The following is a 21453-nucleotide window of genomic DNA, read 5'->3' as shown; positions in this document are numbered from 1 at the left end:
TCTCTCCTTGCAGCAATTAAAATTGAATGCACCAAAATATCACTAAATGCCAGTATACTATTTTCTTTCTCTATTGACGTTATATTAATCACTGAGCTTTTGTACAGTACAGCTTCACTTTTGGTGTACTGCCTCACCTCAGAGTTAATTTAAGCACAACCACTAACCACAATAGAGGACATGCTTCACAAGAATCAAAAAATTAGTCTTGCGGGCTATGTCATGACTTCTTGATCATCATGTTACCAGACTCATCCACATCAAATAGCCGCTCTACGAAATCATCCCAGCTTTCACTCCTTTTCTTTAGTGGCGCAGAGGGACTCCCCCCAGTGGATTTGCCAGAGTTCTCCGCCTCTTCCGTTTCACTCAATGTAAATGTTCCATATGGTGAAGTAGGGAAGGCATGAGGGATATCCAAAGCTATAGCTTTCCGAAGTGCTGCCTCATGCTCCTTGCTGTGTTCACGAACAATGAATTCTTCTCTCTCCATCCTCTGCTTAGCCGGCACATCCATTATTCGATCTCTGTCCACCATTATCTGATCTCATGGGAAAGATAACTTGTTAATCCTGACACCAAGGATATGAATCTCTAATCTTCAAATTTAAGCTCAGGAGTCAGATTGTTTGGAAATCTTGCAAAGTTAAACAATAACAGAGGAAGAACTTACATCAAAAGCCTTTTGTGATTCTCTCTCAATCCAGACTATCCCGTGGTCAGTAGTAGCATGGCAAGAAAGAACTACTTGCTCAAACCTCCCATCCACAGGCACTGCTGTTCTCACAACTGGGGGAAACCTTCCTAATCTGCAACCAGTTGACTTCCAATTATTGGCTGTGGTTCCATCAAATTCTTACCCCAAAAGAAATATGTGATGCGGATGCCAACTAAAATCCAACGACACAATCCAAATAAATCATAATGAAGCTACATCTTAATATACCTGAAGGGCTTCCGCTCAACAATGTGATAGAGCCGACCAGGTGCATAGAGTCTCCTTGGATCTGTGAACATCCTCTCTTCCAGTGTGCATGTATCCTTCAAGCACGTTATGCACAGTAAACATGGCAAACTGTGGAAATCAAGGAAAACAACAAGCATAAGTATCCCAACAGGGTAATATACAGGTGCAATCTGAATTTCATCCATACATTGTAATAAGTAAATGTGGTATCCTATATATTGCCTCAATTCATGCATGACACTTTGTCTCCATTGCTCTTATTATCACTACTCCATTTGGAGTACCGTGGTTAGACTTAGACCTAACCTCTGCAACACTGTCTTGATGCCCAAATGTAATGCTGATTTTTAACTGAAATTCTTGGTGGCTTTAGTATCATTGAATATGAATTAAGAGGTCAAACATGCAATTTTGCCTACTCATATTCCATTCCCCAAAAAGAAGAATGAGAAAAAGAAAAAGGACAGCAGAAGATATTCTTTTCTTCAGTTCTTTCCATACTTTTAGCTGTAGATGTCTATAGATGACATGTTATGCAATTTATATGCATTATGAATTACCAAATGCAATAAGGTTGAAAAAAAAAAGTACTGTGTTTTACCAGAAAAGTGATTTGAATAAATCCGCTAAAGAAGTTGTTGTCCGAGGTAAGAAATCGTCCTGGTTCAGCATAACAACTAAATTAGAACACTAGAACATATCATGATTCTAATGGAATCAATTGTTGTCAACAACATTGACCATTTCTATGCTAGCAGCCTAGTTAAACTATTGGTATTAATCTGCTTATCAAAACTTTCATGAACGTACATTTCATAAAGGTTTGCTTGTCTCCACAACTTATGTTTTACCACATCACATAGCTGATCAAAATTAAACTATACATAAAACAATATAGAAAGAACAGAGAACAGAAGTGTAGAGTGGAAATTGATGATCTTACCTGGAGTACAATAGAATTGATAACATCTGCATATCTCACGGCCAGATTCAATGACATACATCTAGCTGGAGCGGTGGCATAGCATCTAATCTTTTTCCTCTCAACAATTCCCAATTTGCTTCTGTTCTGAAGCGCTACCAGAGTCATCAATGCCACCACACCAGAGCCCAGGGAATGTCCAATAAATGTCAGGGTATACTTTGGATTTTTTAATACCAATTCCCTCAAAAACTCATACTCTGTATCAAACAGCCACTCTGCTGCCTTCAATAACCCATTGTGGACATACCCACCATCAAATTTTGTCTGCCCAAGGTTGTTATCAAGCATAACTAAATAATCACTTTCCTTGGCCATATTGAGTCCCCTAACTACCAAGACTATATCAGAATGATCATGATCAAGATAGACAATGTAAGGAGGAACTCGGCCATGTGTTTCTTCATAGCCTTTACGTAAGATTACCCAATCAGGATCCATACCATACCCTCCGGGAGGTGCCCACATTGGGTTACGGAGATCATCCTCATAGACAGATAAAATTAGTTTGCAAAAGCGAGGGATGGGCTCAAACTCTTCAGCGGTGGCTAGACCCCAGTTCTCACTCTCATGGCCTGCCGTGTAAAGGCATTTCAACCACACCCAACGAGCACACGCCAGACAGTATACAGACTCAAGGATGGGAATCCCACAGAAGATTGACATGGAAGCCTACAAGGCACAAATATAAACAAAGAGCTCAATGTCACAAATAAAAAGGCAAACGAAAAAAGAAGGGAAAGAAGTACTAAATTTCATTTGCATTGCTGGATAGGTACACCTATGGATATTTTGAAGTGAACTATAGACGGGAAAGTAGATTTTTTGTTTCTTTGAATCAGAAATGGAAATAAGATGTTCAACATCAATCTATGTATGCAAAAACCATGTAGCTGAAATATAGAGCAGATAACTTAAATAACTGCATATATCAATTGAACAAGATTACAAACTAATATATGCAACCTAAATTAAATATAGTATATTTCAAGGTTTCTGCAAATGGATTATCTATATCAAATTGAAATCTATAGGAATAATATTTATTCTTTATTAAAACAAAAACAGCTAAATGGGCTCTATATAGAGGAATCAGTATCAGAAATATACATGTATTAAAGCTCAAATTGCATGAACTTGTATTTAAGCAGAAACATTTGCAGATTCTGTAACTTGCACATGATAGAGTTGCAGCTGAAGAACAGTAACTTTCAATCAATAAGGATCAAAACCCATCTGTGGAGAATTGGAACCCAGAATCAGAAAACTTGGAACTGGGATAGAATTGGGCTTAAAGGTTCTTGGGTCTTTAAGAACAACAAGCTTAAAGATCATTACTTTGGTAATTGGCTAGAGACAAACAGAAGAACTGGTATTGAGAACAATATGAAGTAGAGCAATTTAAGGAAGAAACAGGGTTTGGGATTTTGGTAGAGTGGAGTCTTTTGGGGTGTTTTGGATTGTGCAGTATATGATGGTGATACGAAAGTTGGAGAATACGAGAGTAGAAGAAAGGAAATACAGAAAAAGCAGAGAACAGATATGATTAATGGAATTAAGAATTTGTGTTTGAGTTGTTACCTACAAGTCAAACTCATTTCTTTTTGGGGTTAGCTTGATGAGAGAATCTTGCGCAGGGCACCCGCACGGACACGTGGTGGGGAGGGCCAATCACTGCCCAGCAGGGGGGGTGTTTTGGGTATTTCACTTTAGGGAGCAGGGGCAATTTTGGAAAAGATGAAAAATTTTCTCTCTTCTGATTGGATGTCCGTAAAGACACGTGGTGGGGAAACCCCCACCTAAGAATTTCTATAGCTTGATAGCTTCAGGAATCTACTCATTAAAATGCCTTTATTCCTTTATATTATTTCTTTTTATTTCTTTTTAATTTTTTTATTATCGGTATGAAAGATTGATTATGAGGTTGAACGGTGGAGTCATCAAAAAGTTCATGGCGGATCAAGCCAAGAGAAAAAGAGTATCACGTTCAATGAATTCATCAGGTTACATCATTTATCCATACATTTTCGAGCTATGAAACCATATCTCTTTATAAGTTCTAATATAATGACTCAAACTACCGTGTGAGTTGCATTGTTGCAAGTTCGATGAATTTTTCTTTAATAAATTGTGCCAAAAGCTTAACGTGTTCAAATATAGCACTTTTGGGTACCAATATTTACTCTAGATAGCTTGTACCGTTGCTCGCATCACTCTCCACTTTAACATGAGTAAGCCCTTTGTTTAAACCACGACGAAAAAACAATTTTATGAGACATTTGAGAATCGAGATCGAACTACGAAAATAGAGAATCAAGATAAGTCTCTATCATATATTCATTAAATAATTTTTTTTTTATATTAGTTAGTTATAAAAACATAATTTGATATACTGAAAAATTTTAAAATTTACTTTACCTTAAACTTCCGAATTCTTGGAGACTAACTTTGCAACCACTCGTATGAAACTAATTACTCTCTGTTGCTATCGTATAGCCTCTTTCTTATATTTCTGCTACTGTGGGAGTGGGGATACCGGATCCCTTTATTACATCATTGCATGCGTTTCAGCCCCAAAGCCTGATGATAGAAGAAGTTGAAACCTAGAATTTTATTTTGCAATTATTGAACAGAGAAAATAAAGCCACGCAAATTTTCTCAAAACATAAAATAGTAGTCCAGAATAGACAAAACACCCACGTTGGGAAATACGAACACCAACCATTTCCTCTTTCCCAAAATAGAACCCGACCAGTTTTCCGCCGTGGCAACACTTTACTGGCAAATCCACACTGCTACCACACACCTTCTCCCATTGGATCACTCACTACCCAATCATATAAATCACTGTTCTTGTTTCTTATTATATCCAACTCGCTTTTCACACTTTCAGTTGTGAACAACGATCAGCTTCTACCTCTTTTTACTTCACCATTCTCAATCATGGACTCCGAATCAGGTCCGTTGCAAAAAACCCCAAACTTTAAACCCGAAATTCATCGAATTCCGCGCTAAAGTTCCGAGCTTGATGAGTTTCATTTGCATTTTGCAGTGATTGAGTTTCTGGGCTGCGTTCCTCTGCTTCAGCGCCTACCCAGCTCCTCGCTCAAGAAAATCGCCCAGCTTGTATTTTCAAAGCACTACGGTGAATCCCACAACCTCTTTTTTTTTTTACTGTGCTGTGAAATTGGATTTGGTTTTGTGGATAAAGGTGCGAGCTTTTTGAGTTTTGCAGAAAAAGGAGAGTATGTTGTTCGTGAAGGGGAGGTTGGGATTGGGGTTTACTTCATTTGGGAAGGAGAGGTTAGTTTTTGTGAGGGGAAAGGTTTATGCTTTTTGGGTTTTTGTTGTTGGGATTGGAATTTTGAGAATCATAATGAGTGTGATTGAGTGGTTTGTTTTGTGCAGGCTGAAGTTACTGGGTCTGTTAATGCTGATGAAGACAATCGGCCGGAGTTTCAGTTGAAGCGATACGATTACTTTGGTTATGGTGAGAACTGGGAGTGTTTTCTTTGAGTGCAAGAAACTGTGTTGGTTTTGGTGTTGTGTAGTTTTTGATTGTGATTCACTGAGAATGCTTTGGCTGGTTTTTATGTGTTTGAGAAATGGGATGATTGGATTGGTTTCTGGGGTCGATAGGGGTTTTTGATTTGAGATTGTCTAAGGGTATATGGAGATTATGTAGTGGTGGATTTCCATGGTTGATGTTATGGTATATTGGTGAAGTAAATTAATTGGATACGATATAAGTTGAGGGCTTAAGACATAAAAGCAGACTCATGCAGTTGTCCCCAATTTGGTGGGAAAAGTTTTGGTTTGGTTGAGGCTATACTTTTTTTTTTTTTTTTTTTTTGGAGAACGGTTGAGGCTATACTTTAAGTATGTCTGTACCTGCAAATATGTCCTAGCGATAGGCCCATGATATGTTATAATTTTTTCACCAAAAAAAAAAAGTGATATGTTACAACTTATAAGCTTGTAATCTACCTGGGATAGTAAGTGTCACCATGAATTATCGTTGAAGAATACTGTGCGGTGATTTTGCAGGTTTTAAAGCATTAGGTCATCAAGCTGATGTAATTGCTTCATCTAAGGTAGTCGAAATGTACATATATCATTTTAGCTTCTTTTTTTGTTTTCCTTTTTTGGTGCTTGAAAAATAAGTGGTTAGGAGCCTGGGAAAGTGGATTGGGTGGCACAGTATGGGACTGTTTTGTAAACCTCTGCTTTTGTTTTTCTGTTGACAACTATCTTGCTAGTTGCTCGTTCTTCTGTAGATGCTGTTTTATGTGTATGCTAACAATGCCTTTTGATGTGTTGTTACTTGTGCAGCTGACATGCTTGGTGCTACCCCATGAACATTATTCTCTGCTGCAGTCAAAATCAATCTGGCATGCTGATAAAGCTCTTGAGACATGCTCTCTTGTTGAGAATATATTGCATTTGGAGCCAATTGAAGTATGTTTCTTCTACACTTGTAAAGAGTCTTCAAGTTTTGTATGCTAGCATAGCGTTTAAAGGCTATGCATTTATTGTATGATGCATATAGTGCAAATAGTACTGTGTTATCCATCTTTTGTTTACTTTGGGCATTTTCTGAACTTGTAAAGAGGTTTTAAGTTCTGTGTGATAGCTTAGCATTCCAAGATTATGCAGTTATGATATGATGCATATTGTCTCCTTTTTTTTTCTGTTGTTGGGATAAGCCAAATACAATGTGATTCTGAACTTTGATTAGTTGTACATATATGTATACATCTATTGGTGTCATTTTAGTTTAGACAATGCCATTTTGTGTACATATATTATAACTTTTATTCTTATACGATTTCTGGAAATTATTTAACATTCTGAGTGGTAATGTAAATACGGCCAAATAAAGTGTACACTTCGATAACGCTATTTCCTTTTCTCTTCTTTTTGTTTATCTTTTCTTTTCTGTAGGCAAATATATTTCAGGGGATTACTTTACCGGAGGCACCAAGATTTGGACAGGTTTTCGGAGGACAGTTAGTTGGACAGGCATGACTAAGTAACTCTTTCTCTACCCCCTTAAAATTGTTCTACTGGATTTTCTGGAGGAATGTATAGTAGATAGGGTAAACAGATATTAGAATTTTTTAATGGATTGTAGAACTTGCATACATGAAACATAATCTTCTCATTCATCATAAAAAGCACAAACACTGGACTATCATCGTTAGGGAGTGCTCGTAGATTTTCATTCAGACATATTTGAACAGTGATTTTTTTCATTCATTTATAAGTAGTGAGAGCATACTTGTCTCTAACACAGCCCATAAAATGCAGGCATTGGCTGCAGCAACAAAAACTGTTGATTGTCTCAAAGTCGTCCATAGTTTGCATGCACATTTTTTGCTTGTCGGGGATTTCAACAGTAAGTATCTATGCAGTATCTGAAAATAAGTTCCTGTTCCTTTTGCTGTCTTGTTTTTAGTCAAGTATTATGTGCCTATTTTTATGCATGTGCTTTTTCTTTCTTTTTTTCCTTCCTTTTTTAGATTTGTATAACTACTTTCTGTGGTGTTGGTACTTTTGAACATCTGCATGTGCCTTGTGGTGGTTTAGTATGAACCTAAATTTTGGTTCTGGAGCTTGAGTTTATTGTATAAACCCCTTGTTCAGAAAAAAAAAAAAAAGTGGTGTTTAAACCCGTTTGATTCTCCATTTTGTGCCCAATATCCTTATCACATGTGATTGTTTATCTTTTGCAGCACCAATTATATATCAAGTTCACCGAGTACGTGATGGAAAGAGCTTTGCTACTCGAAGAGTAGATGCAATACAAAAAGGGATAAACATATTCACTCTACTGGCTTCCTTTCAAGTATGCCTTTGTTTTGCCGTTTCACATATGATCAGCTCTCTCTTAAGTATTTCCTTGTTTGCTTCTCGTTGATACTTGTACACTTAAAATTGCCTATCTTTATATCTTGATGAAGATTTGTTTGTCAATCTAAATCTGTTATAAACCAAGTCCAAAATTAATGCTAAATGATGCTGTGTTGATAAGCTAGTACACTTATGTTCTGATATATATTGCAATTTTGGTTCCATAAATGTATGCTAAAGTGGTAGGTGCGTTTGGATTGCTTGTAACATTGGTGAGGTTTATTTTACAGAAAGAAGAAGAAGGGTCTGTCCACCAGGAAGCCATAATGCCATCTGTGCCTCCCCCAGATACGGTATGATTTTATTGCTTATATATTAACAACTTTCTTGCTGATTGTGGCTTTAAATGTTGAACTCTTGATCCTTAATAGCTCCCATCAATGGAAGAACTGCGTGAAAGACGCCTTTTTGATCCCCGTCTTCCAAGGTAAGATATACAGTTATGTTGTAGGCCACTCTGCTATATGCCAATAATGCCATGAAGTTGGTTGTACTTTCAACTTGTATTTTACTCATTCTTTTTCTTTCTTTTTTGATGATTTTGGATTGGCTAGGAAAAGAATGCATCTAAGCACATCTTAGGCTAGCCATTTGAGAAAAGAATTTCCCATCAGATATGATAAAGGTTCCTCCCCATATGTATGGAAATTATAGAAGGGATGGTGCTTAGACCTGGATCACCTAAAGAATAGGCCCCAATTTGTTGGCCAGAATATACACATAAATAATATCCTGATTTGGAGTAGTCCCTTTTAGTTTGTATGAAACTGGAGAGACACTGAGTCATGTTACATTATTGTTGCCCTAAAATTTAGTTCAGTTGGATTTGTTTTTTATTTATTTTATTTTCTATTGTCGAAATGGTTGGTTTTGAACAGCACAACCAGGAAGATTTTGTACATTTTAAAAATTGTGAAAAGATACTAGTTCTTTCAGTTTTTGTATACCAAACTTTAGGTTTATAGATGTATGCTATTTTCTTTTGTTGGACATTTTTCTATAACTTAGATGTGAAAAAGCAGTTAAAGGGTGGTGGATAGCTGAAGGAAAAAGTTATTTTACAATATATTGTAAAATCGTGGTAGTAGAAATTTTATGTGCAGTACTTTTAGGAAATACTAAAATCTGTTGTTAACTTTCTAAACTGCAAAAAGTAACTTTGATGGATTACCTATATCTCATGTTTTGTTGATGCTGATCGTTGCTTGATTCAGAACTTATCGAATCAAGGTAGCTGCAAAGGAGTTTGTCCCGTGGCCAATTGAGATACGATTTTGTGAACCTAGTAGCCGGACCAATCAGACTAAATCTCCACCAAGGTTTGCTTGCTTTACCTTGTTGCACAATCATGTTCTCTCGTGCCTTCAGTATGCTTCGCATTTAATGCGAAGAGGGATATCTCTTGTTCTGTTATTTGCATGTTTAGGCCTTTAAGGTACCAAACTCTTGTATAACTAGAAATTCATGACATTGCAGATTGAGGTTCTGGTTTAGAGCAAAAGGAAAACTTTCAGATGATCAGGCTTTGCATAGGTATACCACATTTTAGTAACATATTGATATCCACTTTTCTGGCTATTTATGTTTGTGATGATGTTGCATATTCATTTATAAATGCATAGACGATGGCGCGTGTTGTATTGTACCTGTCATTTTCACGTCATTGGGATCCATTTTGTTTCTATTTTTAGCATATGAGCATAGTCTAATTAAATTTACAAGTCATGTCTTTCATTTCTCTTACAAATTAACATGACCAAAAGTCAATTGCACACATTATTCTCTTGGACTCTTATAAAGGGTTATAACGATGGCTTGGTCCTTGGTAGGAGCTTTGGTGGGCATTAAAGTCAGATAATTTCCGTTCCCTTTTTGTCTTTCTCAGATGAGTTGTAAAATATCTTTTTGTTAAAATCTTCTCTGTTAAGGGAGTTAACGTGAACTTGAATTATCCAGGCTCATGTAATGCCCTAGTGTGTGGGAGATTTAATTTTTGGGTGGCAGGAAAGGGGCATGGTTTTGGGCAGATATGTCATGCTGGCTATGTTTTTTTTTTTTTTTTTTTTTTGGTGCTGGCTATGTTTTGGGTGGTTTGAATTTAGAGGAACAAAAGATACCATCTACCTATATGTATTATTGATTATCGTGGTATATGTGTTCTGCAGATGTGTTGTGGCTTATGCTTCAGATTTGATATTCGCTGGCGTAAGTCTGAATCCTCACCGTAGAAGAGGACATAAAACAAGTCAAGTTAGTTTGGACCATGCGTAAGTCTTCTTTGTTTTCTGTTTTTTCTTTTCTTCTGTTCTTTTGTATAGTAATTGCTATGGCCCGTGTTACTATGCTACTTCATTTCTGGTAGTGATCTGATATAAGCAACAAAGTGTGCGGCAAATATGTCTGATGTACTTACAAAAAAGTATTAGCGGTGGGAGTGGTACCTATTAGTCTTATAAGATTAAGCTGGATCGACGCGTCACATAAATAATATAAAAACCACTAGATGCATGTATAACCAAATGAAAACTAGTTGTACAATATAAAAGATCATCAAGCTGGTTGAAACTAACATAGGAAGAAGTTTTATGCATTTTAACATAAAACAATACAAATCTGTGCATTAGCGACACCGTGCATGCGTTACATTACTTACTTTTGCAATCGTTTATCTCAGATTGTGGTTTCACCGCCCCCTTAGAGCTGATGACTGGTTACTACATGTGGTAAGTCTCAAAATGCCTTGATCTCACAGTTTAGTAACTTAGCTTTATAGTTTTGTCTTCAATACTGGGGTTTGTGTACTTTCACAGATAGTGAGTCCCATTGCCTACAACGCACGCGGCTATGTCACAGGCCAAATGTTCAATACCAAGGGAGAGGTAAAGATGATGTTGGATGTTAGGAGTCACATACTTTCCCAACACCAAGTCTGCCTTTGCTGTTTGATTTGTATTTGTTGAAGCATTGATCATCTCATGAACTAAGATCTGACATGTTTTGATTGCAGCTTGTTGTATCATTGACTCAAGAGTCCCTGAATAGGCCAATTAGACCAACTCCGACTGTCACATCTAAGTTGTGATATGCAGTCATCACATCCAAAAGAGCACAGCGATGGTGTCTCAATGAACCAATTTTAGTTTAGGTTCAAGATTTCGGCACGGGTTTATATAAACATATAGAATAACGCAGCCTTAGCATTTGTTATCAAAATGCTTACAAGATAATGTATAATGATGTGCTGTACGCCAAGAAATTATAAATTTTAATTTCGATTGCTTAAGATGTAGCAGTTGTAACATGTACTACATTTCATTTATAACGAGATTTGAATAGTGTTCTTAAGTGAAACTATCCTTTTCCTCAGATTACTGAAAGCATTTGTATGAAATTGTATAATGTTTTTTTTGTACCGAGTACAAAACCTTAAACCTTAAGACCAACTTAACAAGAGGAATCTCGGACTTTATGTAAGTGGGACTTGGATCCTCCATGGACATTTCATATATGGATGTGCTTGATTACAAATCTAATGGTGCAAGATCAAAAAGAAAATGACTACACACTTTTAGGTAATAAGGGATCATATCTTTCAAGTTTGTAACAAGATGTTAAGATTGATGAAAGGATATGCAAGTACATAGATAATCCAAATAGGGAATTCATGTCTCTTTGAGCAATTGTTTTGTCCTTTTGTTTTCACCTCAAACAAAGTCGTTTTAGGATTAAGCTTAGTTTAGGGGCTCAACTCCATTACAAGTTGATTTAAAATGCAGTGTCAATAAAGAGAAGGAGAAAGTCTTGGGTCAGACCGTCGGATCATTTTAAATTTATCTGACCGTTAATTAGCGGTTACAACACGTGTACACTACACTAAGAATACGACTTACCTAGAACGTTTTGTACAGGATCCCTTTCCCAAAACAAAACGTAATTGAAAAGCTTACCCCCAAAGATTTTGTAATTATATAACTTGACGCTTTCTTCTTCCTCAGAATCCATTGAGCCCCAACAACGTGGTTCCAACCCAATTCTCAAGCTATCAGCTTCCCAGGTAAATTTCACACTCCACCAATCTCTTCTGTTCTTCCAATTCTCAAAGATTACATTTTTTTTTTTTGGTTTTTTTTTTTTTTTTTCATATTTTAGATCCTAATTCCAGTTCTATTCGGAACTGTTGCTTCTCCATTCAGTCCAAGAATGTTCCTTTTGATGTTTCCAGATTAGGGTTCCACTAGTTAGCTTCGTTTATTTGATCCGCTTGGTTGCTGTGGAATATTGAAGTTTCTGGAAATAAAATTGAAAAGAGTTGGATGAATTTAGTTTCTGTTGTAGATTGGATTATGAAATTGATTGGGTTTGAAGAAACTTGTGGGTTTAATTATTTTGTGGAAGAAAGATAAAATTTTGGTGAGATTCTACATTATGCTGCATTATGATGGAAGATGAAATATGAAGAGTGCTGCCCAAACTGTGTGACTTATAATGGGGTTTATGGTCTTTAGTGCTGTTGGAATTGCAGCTTTTAGTAGTGTACCGAGTGTCGAGCTTTATAGGGAGTCGGAAATTTCGGCTGCGATGGTAATGAGAGTAGATAAAGTTGTTGCATTGCGTACAATGATAGAGTGTTGAATGCAAGCTCTGAGAAAGTGTCTGAATCTGTAGATGATAAGGGTATATTTGAGTTGATTCTCCACATGTCAATTAATTGTTGAAGGATGTTTGGACAATGTGAGCTAATGTTATTAGCTGAGGTGTAAGCTGATATTTATGTTACTGAGGATTTAGAAAGTGATTCTAATGCTTAGAAGGTAACCTTTTTGTTAGGCTTACTTATCTAAAATCCTTTTGGTTCTTATTTGATTTTGCAGGAAATTCACTTACTGCAACATTAGAATGGAACAGCCTGGTAATGGAACAGATGGGATCAGTCAAATGGAACCAGCCCAACATCCACTGATATCTGGACTTCCTGATGACATTGCTCTTTTCTGCATGGCAAGGGTTCCCCGAAAGTACCATACAGTCCTAAAGTGTGTTTCAAAAAGATGGCAACACTTAGTGGGCAGTGAAGAGTGGCATTCCTACCGTCGAAAGCATAATCTTGATGAGACTTGGATCTATGCTTTGTGCCGAGACAAATTGAAGCGTCTTTGCTTGTATATATTGGATCCAAAGTCATCAAGAAGGAGTTGGAAGCTTGTTAATGAGCTTCCTCCTCGCACCTTGAAGAGAAAAGGCATGGGTTTTGAAGTGCTAGGAAAGAAAGTTTACTTGTTGGGTGGTTGCGGTTGGTGTGAAGATGCTACAGATGAGGTCTACTACTATGATGCTTCCCTGAACACTTGGAGTGAAGCTGCTTCCTTATCTATTGCTAGGTAATGTGCCTCAGTTGTATTTTCTGCTGTGTTGTTTGCATTCATGAAGCTTGAAATTCCCAGGCTCAATATGTCTGCAGCTGGTGCGAAATACTGTTATCACTTATTCCATTTAAATGTTTAATATTAAGATGGGCGATCAATGTGTTTCTACTGAACCGTGCAAGCCTATTATTGCTCATTGATTTTGTTGTTAATAGCAAAATCTCTTGCAAATAACTGTGCTTTTTTGTTTCTTTTGTAATTGACGCTTAAATTTATTTTACATGTGCAGGTGCTATTTTGCCTGTGAAGTATTAGATGAGAAAATATATTCCATTGGTGGATTAGGTTCAAATTCAAGTGATCCACATTCTTGGGACATTTATGATCCTAGCACTAATAGTTGGATATTTCACTCAGACCCAAACATTGTCCCTGAAATTGAGGATTCTGTGGTCATGGATGGGAAAATCTACATCCGATGTGGCACTTCTGCTGTAACTTCTCATGTCTATGCTGTTGTTTATGAACCATCAAGCGGTACATGGCAGCATGCAGATGCTGATATGGTTTCTGGCTGGCGAGGTCCGGCAGTTGTAATAGACGAGACCCTCTATGTATTGGATCAGAGCTCAGGAACTAGGCTGATGATGTGGCAGAAGGAGACTAGGGAATGGATTCCAGTTGGGAGGCTGTCATCCTTGCTTACCAGACCACCCTGTCAACTCGTAGCTATTGGGAAGAGTATTTATGTTGTCGGAAAGGGGCTTAGCACAGTCATGTTTGATGTTAAAAATGCAGGGAATATGGAAGGGGTAATTGTGAGTTCTTCAATACCTAAATTGAATTCTGATGATGATGTAATCAGCTGTAAATGTTTGTCCATTTGAAATTCTTCTTATTGATGGAGTATTGATACTACAATTGTATTAACTCTGGATGTATATGCTTGAATGTATTTGGACATTGATAAGATTTGTTTATTTTCACATGAATCCACTTTAAATTTATAAGTTGCAATAAAAGATGAAAACTCTAAAATCCTTGGTAATTTCACTTCGGCGAAAAGAAACATTTAAGACTCTGTTTTGTGCTATGGAGACACGGATCAGCTGCAAATGAAAGGGCAGCAATAATTAAATTAGAAAGTTGTGGTAATGTAGTACTATTGAAAATCAAAGGCTTAAGTTTATGATATATCATTTCAGTCGAAAGGGTAAATCCTCATACACATTACACAATACACAGCAAAATAAGCAGCGATGATTTCAAAACATAAATGTGGCAGACGCAAAAAGCCAATCAAGGGAAAAACCAAAAAATAAAATAAAATGAAATAATTGAAGGTAGGGAAACAGGAAGACAAGGCATGCGCATTTCATTTTCCTCCTCTTCAGCACTTGTAATTCACAACGATTATCGGAAATATGAGCGTTTTAGAAACACTTGCAAATACACATTGCGGCACTGCCGGAACGCTTCAATTCAATCCTCTTTTTGAGTAATTACATCACAAGGAAATCTCGTAAACACAATGACATGTTAGCAACTACACATTGTGGCATACTTCATCGTACCAATCAAATTCAATCAATCTTCAAACAGATGTGTCACCCTCTCAATCAACAACAGATTGTTTCATTGTAGATTTCATCACAATAAATCTTCTGTTAATGTGTTTCTCGGTATTCCTTACCAATCAAATGTTGCAAACTTGGTCTAGCTAGTCCTTTTCCGTTTAAATGCAGGATGTATGAATGTGTTTTGAGAATCCAGTTTGTCAATATTAGACATACACTCCTTCAACCTCTTCAAGACAATCGGCAATGCAGCAACATTACGAGAGATTTTGTCTCTAAGCAAATTTATCTTCTGAAACGTCTGATCCCCTAACACATCCTTATCAAAAGCAATCTGTCCTGCATTTGCATAAAATACATATGTTCATTGCTTCAATTACAACAAGATACTTTTCCTACAAAAACCAACAGGATATACCGAACCACAACTTTTCTTATATTATCCGGGGGACAAGTATGCACTGGAAATAAAAATCATATAGGTCTACTTAATTCAAACTGATGTAGGAAAACAAGCAAAAAAGACCTGATGCAAGAAATCTACACCAGGTTAAAAAAAAAAACACTAATTTATAGGCACAACAGAATGAAACCTAGTGCTATTTTAGATGTTGAGAGCAATTTCTGAGACTTGTTTATGTAAAAGATTTGTAACTGAGATTAAACCTCTAGAAAACCCCATGAGAGAAAGTCCCTAGTTGAAACAAAAAACTATTGCTTTACCTTAACCATATTTCAACCATTGTAACTTTTTGATATCATTTCACCATGCAACAAGTTATCACTTACACTACCACCATACCCACCTACTTGACTATAATCTCCACCTTACCAACATACTTGACTATAAACTCCTGTCTTGGCACCAAAATTAAGATGGCCACTGCCACCATTTCGGCCGACACCATTCTTTCCTTCGATAACAATACACTCATCAACTTAACAACATACACTAATCTACTCCATTCTTCAGCAAGCACCATACAACAGAGTAAAGCACCAAAATCGGCCATGTTTGTGTATAATGTTACCCAAAAAGATTGTAGCTCAGCCAATTGCTGAACTTCATGCTTTATCACACCGATTTCAAGAAACATACTACCTTTCTGCGAAGCAGAAAACCAGTTCTCATTTTCGGGTAAAACGAATTTCTATTAGGAAACAAAATCAAAAGTTAGACCTCAATTTTCCTTACTAACCAACCATAAATAATGTCCTTCACTTTCATAACACAATGCACACAAACACACACAGAAACAAAGACCACCCAATTCCAATTCCAGAAATTTCTAAACCCCCAAATACACATATCAAGAACAAAACCCAAATTTCCAATTCCAAATCCAAACTCATTCACAGAAATGTACGAAAACAACAAAGATCTAAGAACCCACAGTGCTCATAACTCAACAACCCGAAAAGCAAAGACCTTTACCCGAATTCGGATCCCCGGACGTCCCAGGCTCCGACCCATCAGCCAAAACGGGTCTCTGAGCTTCGATAATGAAAGGCAAGGTCTTCTTGAGCTGCTCCGGTACAGTGGCTCGGTACTCTTGAATCTTCACCGCCATTTCGGTAACTTGGCACTCCAACTCGTCCAGCTCGCCGGCGTCGGATCCGGGTTCGGATCCCGTGGCCGCCATGGGTCGAATCGGGAGGGCGAGAGTGAAATCGAGGTGGGTTGTTTTGGAGGGTAATAGAGGTTTTGTGTTTTGGAGTTTGGGGGGTTTTGAAATTTGAAAATTGGGAAATGAGGGTTTTTTCAGATTTCTTAAATTCGGAAACCACTTATTTATGGGGGAGAGAGAATCTTCTGTGTGTTAGTGCTTTCGAAATCTCAGATATGCCCTTGCACTTTTTCTTCTTTTCTATTTGTTTTATCAAACTCATTTTAATAGAGCTAAACACTCAAACTAGTACAATTCATTATAGACTAGCAGACTGACTCCCGTGATGCTGCGGGTTTGTTTTTTTTCAAGTTTCAGATATAATAGATAAATACTCGCAATCTAAAAAATATCTGCGCTACTTAAAATATGATTTGTCGTGTTGTTAATAATAGATTAGCAACAAATGGAATACAACAAAAAATATTTTTTTTTTCATGATTTGTAGCAAAATTTACAAATACAAAACAGAATGGTTTTTCTTTAAAAAAATAAAAGGGTATGGCAGAATTGTAAAAAAAAAAATGACAGATTGTAATTTCAGTCAAAAGCGGCGGCAAAACTGTCTTTTCTTATAAACAATGATGAACAGTGCTTATGAACGGTGTAGGAGCTTTAGTATATAGTAAATTTGTCTGCTCACTTATTCAAGTTCTAACTAACTTAAAATGCAAGCAAAAAAAAAAAAACATAATCACATAGAACATAATCCAAACATTGTAAGAAGAACAATAAAAAATCCGCCTAAGAACGCAATTGTTGTACAAATATTTCGCCGCACCACAAAGAGTCTACCACGAAGTTAGATCATGCACTATATATGCCTATCCAGCCTCACTAAGCTTTCTCACTACTGATTCCCACAACCATTGAGAATAGAGACGAAGACATCGATTTTGGAGTACTAGGTTCGCTCTCCACCACAACCGCCGCCTTAGGTTTATTCCAGTTACCACGCGGCCTTCCTCGCCTCTTCTTTCTCATCATTTTCCACTTGCACTTGCATCTCAACCAACCTTTCATCTTTCTATGTGAGCCCTAAATTCTCTGCTTCCGGTGTAGATGGGACGAGTTCCAGCGCAAATCTAGTACGCTTTGGTTCCCACTCATTTTAGGACTTGTTGTGTGAGAATTAAAGAGAATAAGTGTTGGAAAGTAGAGCAAAATTAGCATCTTGTATAGCTGTTAACATTTAACACATTCACCCTATATCATCACATTGATTCTATATTATTAGACATTAATAGGGCTAGAATAGCTTTCTTGTTTTGTATCCTAGAATCAAGCTGTATTATTGTATATATGTGCTACAGATCAATAGAGCAATCATCTCTCCAACAAATCTGTCTTTGTTGTTTTACATGGTATCAGAGCAGGACTCACAATCCTGACTCTTCTCTAGCCTTCCTAGCAACAAATTAACAAAAGCCATAATCACCATGGCTGGTGATAACGTCCCATTACCACCACCCAATTCCAGCAAGTCAAATAATCCAACATCTGATATCTCAAATCCATTCTTCACTCACCATTCAGGTCATCCTGGATTGGTCTTAGTCTCCAAACCATTGAATGGAGACAATAACACAGGTTGGAAGAGGGCTATGACAATGGCTCTCAATTCTAAAAACAAGCTCGGTTTTGTGAATGGTTCAATCAAAGTTCCATCACCCGAAGCTGACCCAGAAGGATATGCAACCTGGTCAAGATGCAATGACATGGTCCATTCATGGATCGTTAACACAGTCAGTTCTGAAATTGCTGACAGTATCATCTACTATCCTACAGCTCATGAGGTATGAGAAGATCTAAGTGAGCGTTTTTCACAAGGCAATGCACCTCACATATTTGAAATTCAGCGAGACATCGCTTCACTCAGGCAAGAACAACAATCAGTTTCTGCATACTACACGAAACTGAAAAGTTTATGGGATGAATTGGCATCCTATTCAGAAGCATCACAAGGAGCCCAGGCAGATCAACAAAAGCTCATGCAATTCTTGATGGGATTAAATGAGACTTACAGTGCAACCCTTGGTCAAATCCTCTTGATGAATCCCCTTCCAAGTGTCAGACAAGCATATGCTGCAGTTGCACAAGAAGAAAAACAACGTTTCGTTGCAGCGGCGGAGTCCAGTTCAAGCACCGCCGCCATGGCTGTCCGGAGTGGCGGCCGGCCGAACCAAATCGGCAGCAGAGGAGGTCGTGGTGACCGACCGAATCTTCAGATCGGTCGAGATGCCGAACGCGGCTTCACCGCGCGTTTTGGTTCAGGTCGAGGAAGGTGAAGGCCGCACTGTACCTATTGTGGTGATCCAGGATATTGGGTCCAAACATGTTTTCACCTAATTGGTTTTCCTCCAAGTCATCCCAAAGCAAAGCAAGGATCGGGAAATTTCCCCAAGAAGCACACTGCCACACCAGTCGCGCCCTCTATCGCTCCCTCTCCTTCTGCTAACCAGGTTCATGCGACAGGCATCGTAGAAGAGGAGAATGGATCAGCAATTACTTTATCTGAGGCCCAATTCAAACAGTTTTTAGCTGCTCTCCAACAAGCCCAAAAGCCCAATCCAAATACTGACTCGAGTTCTAAGGCAAATGCAGTAACGCAGCCAGGTTTGTCTAGAGTCGCTTCCCGCAATTGGATAATTGATAGCGGGGCGACAGATCATATTACTTCGTGCTCTAAATTATTGAATAAAAATAAAAATTGTGCATTACCACTTGTTTTGCTACCTAGTGGAGAAAAAGTGCATATTGAAGCCACAGGTTCTTTGCCTCTGAGTACCGTATATTATCTACATAATGTGCTGTTTGTGCCGAAGTTCAAAGTTGATTTAATGTCGGTTAGCCGCTTGACAAGAGGTCTGAGTTGTTCAGTAACATTCTATCCTTATTGGTGTGTTTTGCAGAATCTGGCTACGAAGAGGACGATTGGTTTGGGTAAAGAACGTGATGGGCTATACTATTTGGTGGCACTAGCGACGGAACGAACCAGGCCTTCCATTACCACTCCTTCCAGATCATCTTGCAACCTTGTCCTTTCCTCCACCAATCTTTGGCATAATCGCTTGGGTCATGTCTCCTCTCCATGTTTAAGTCACATAGCAAAAAATTTCTTGCCTTTTTCCATTCAGCCAAATAATAATTGCCCTGTGTGTCATTTGGCTAAGCAGAGTCGATTACCATTCAGTTCTAGTTCTATTTCTTCTACAAGACCATTTGAAATAATTCATTGTGATATTTGGGGTCGTTATCGACACCCTTCTCTTTCTGGTGCTTTTTATTTCCTTACCACTGTGGATGATTTCACCCGATTTACTTGGGTTTTCTTAATGCGGCACAAAGATGAAACACAACCACTTTTGAAGCGTTTTTTTGCTCACATTCTCACTCAATTTGACTCTCGCATTAAAACTTTCCGAAGTGACAATGGTAGTGAATTTATTTCACTTAGCTCTTTTTTTCAAGATAATGGCGTTATTTTCCAACATTCTTGTGTTTACACGCCTCAACAAAATGGGGTTGTGGAGCGCAAGCATCGCCATATTATCCAGGTGGCTCGTGCTTTAAAATTCCAGGCTCATCTTCCTCCACAATTTTGGGGGGAGTGTGTTCTCACAGCCGTCCACATAATCAATCGATTGCCCTCTCCCATCATTTCTTACAAAACTCCTTCTTTTTCTCATCTTCGGGTTTTTGGATGCTTAGCTTATGCCAAAAATGTGCATCCTACTCATAAATTTGACACCCGAGCAAATTCTTCCATTTTCATTGGTTACCCGGTGGGCCAAAAAGCCTTCAAACTGTTTAACTTAACGACTAAAAAAGTTTTTACCAGTCGAGATGTTAGATTTCATGAAGATGTGTTTCCTTATGCCTCCACTCTGCCCACTCTTCCTTCTGCCCCGTTGGCCCATGACCCTGGCCCAATTCCACTTCTCCCTAATTCCATAGACACCGATCTTGACTCCCAGGTCCCTCCCACGCGTCCTTCTTCTTCTCGTCCTTCCCGTCCTGCCATAGACACCGATCTTGGTGCTTCCTCTTTACCGCCTCCTCCTCCTCCCTTCCGTCAGTATTCCCGGCGACCCAAGCCGCCTGCCCCACCGCCACTTGTCCCACCTCCTTCGTCCTTCTCCACCCCTGTTCCTACCCCCCTGTCGTCCCCGGTGCCAGGATGGTCCCCATCCCCACCATCTTCTCCGTCTCCTCCTCCCTCACCTCCACCCGCAGCTATTTCCGACCCGCCTCCTCCCGGCCCACCACCGCTCCGTCGCTCCACTGCGCCGCCTGCTCGGTTCGCCGATATCGACTTCTCCAAGCCTCAATCCCATGCTTGCACTTACCAATCGCCCTCCTTCCCGCCAGGTCCTTCCAAATGTACGCGGTATCCATTGGCAAATTATGTCTCTTATCATCGTTACACTCCTGCCTACTCCTCTTTTGTGGCTCAGCTCAGTGCCGTCTGTGAACCGACCTCTTATTCTGAGGCGGCTACTGTTCCAGAATGGAGGGATGCCATGCGTTCCGAATTGGAGGCCTTGCAGGCCAACGATACCTGGACCCTTACCACGTTGCCCCCTGGGAAGATCCCTATTGGTTGTAGGTGGGTTTACAAGGTCAAGCACAAGTCTGATGGTTCGATTGAACGATACAAGGCCAGGTTGGTGGCCAAAGGCTTCATGCAATTAGCAGGTATTGACTATCAGGACACCTTCTCTCCTACTGCTAAGATTGTTACAGTCCGTTGTCTCCTTGCTTTCGATGCGTCTCGTGGTTGGTCCCTTTATCAACTCGATGTCAACAATGCCTTTCTCCATGGCAACCTGGATGAAGAAATTTATATGTCTCCACCGCCTGGGCTTCGGAGACAGGGGGAGGAGCATTTGGTTTGTCGGTTGCATAAATCCTTGTACGGTCTGAAACAGGCTTCAAGGCAGTGGTTTTCTAGATTTTCAGAAGTTATTCGGTCTGCTGGCTT

General features: G+C 38.7%; 4 protein-coding genes across 4 annotated transcripts; 2 read left to right on the top strand and 2 right to left on the bottom strand.

The window, feature by feature from the left end:
- Positions 1-37: 37 nt before the first annotated feature.
- LOC133715979 (uncharacterized) lies at positions 38-3524 on the bottom strand. The gene is made up of 6 exons (XM_062142702.1): positions 3060-3524; positions 1911-2621; positions 1569-1627; positions 947-1075; positions 674-809; positions 38-541 (listed from the first exon to the last, which is right to left on the bottom strand). Exons 2-6 carry the CDS (start codon positions 2613-2615, stop codon positions 221-223), a joined length of 1350 nt encoding a protein of 449 aa, XP_061998686.1. The 5' UTR covers positions 2616-2621; positions 3060-3524; the 3' UTR covers positions 38-220.
- A 1227-nt stretch (positions 3525-4751) lies between these two features.
- On the top strand, positions 4752-11228 carry LOC133717587 (acyl-CoA hydrolase 2). Its single transcript, XM_062144307.1, has 17 exons — positions 4752-4908; positions 5002-5094; positions 5185-5252; positions 5358-5439; positions 5997-6043; positions 6282-6407; positions 6894-6971; positions 7260-7347; positions 7685-7797; positions 8093-8155; positions 8234-8289; positions 9077-9181; positions 9339-9395; positions 10028-10129; positions 10537-10585; positions 10673-10741; positions 10870-11228. Exons 1-17 carry the CDS (start codon positions 4893-4895, stop codon positions 10942-10944), a joined length of 1287 nt encoding a protein of 428 aa, XP_062000291.1. The 5' UTR covers positions 4752-4892; the 3' UTR covers positions 10945-11228.
- A 533-nt stretch (positions 11229-11761) lies between these two features.
- On the top strand, positions 11762-14211 carry LOC133715469 (F-box/kelch-repeat protein SKIP4). The gene is made up of 3 exons (XM_062141980.1): positions 11762-11916; positions 12734-13240; positions 13515-14211. Exons 2-3 carry the CDS (start codon positions 12759-12761, stop codon positions 14110-14112), a joined length of 1080 nt encoding a protein of 359 aa, XP_061997964.1. The 5' UTR covers positions 11762-11916; positions 12734-12758; the 3' UTR covers positions 14113-14211.
- Positions 14212-14371: 160 nt separating this feature from the next.
- LOC133715954 (uncharacterized) lies at positions 14372-16653 on the bottom strand. Its single transcript, XM_062142661.1, has 2 exons — positions 16238-16653; positions 14372-15141 (listed from the first exon to the last, which is right to left on the bottom strand). The coding sequence occupies exons 1-2, from the start codon at positions 16443-16445 to the stop codon at positions 14942-14944; spliced, it is 408 nt and encodes a 135-aa protein (XP_061998645.1). The 5' UTR covers positions 16446-16653; the 3' UTR covers positions 14372-14941.
- Between the last annotated feature and the right edge of the window lie 4800 nt (positions 16654-21453).

The sequence above is a fragment of the Rosa rugosa genome, chromosome 6, assembly GCF_958449725.1.
Source record: "Rosa rugosa chromosome 6, drRosRugo1.1, whole genome shotgun sequence".
NCBI classification, from domain to species: domain Eukaryota; kingdom Viridiplantae; phylum Streptophyta; class Magnoliopsida; order Rosales; family Rosaceae; genus Rosa; species Rosa rugosa.
The sequence above is the reverse complement of the archived record's forward strand: the minus strand, read 5'-3'. Positions and strand labels throughout refer to the sequence as shown.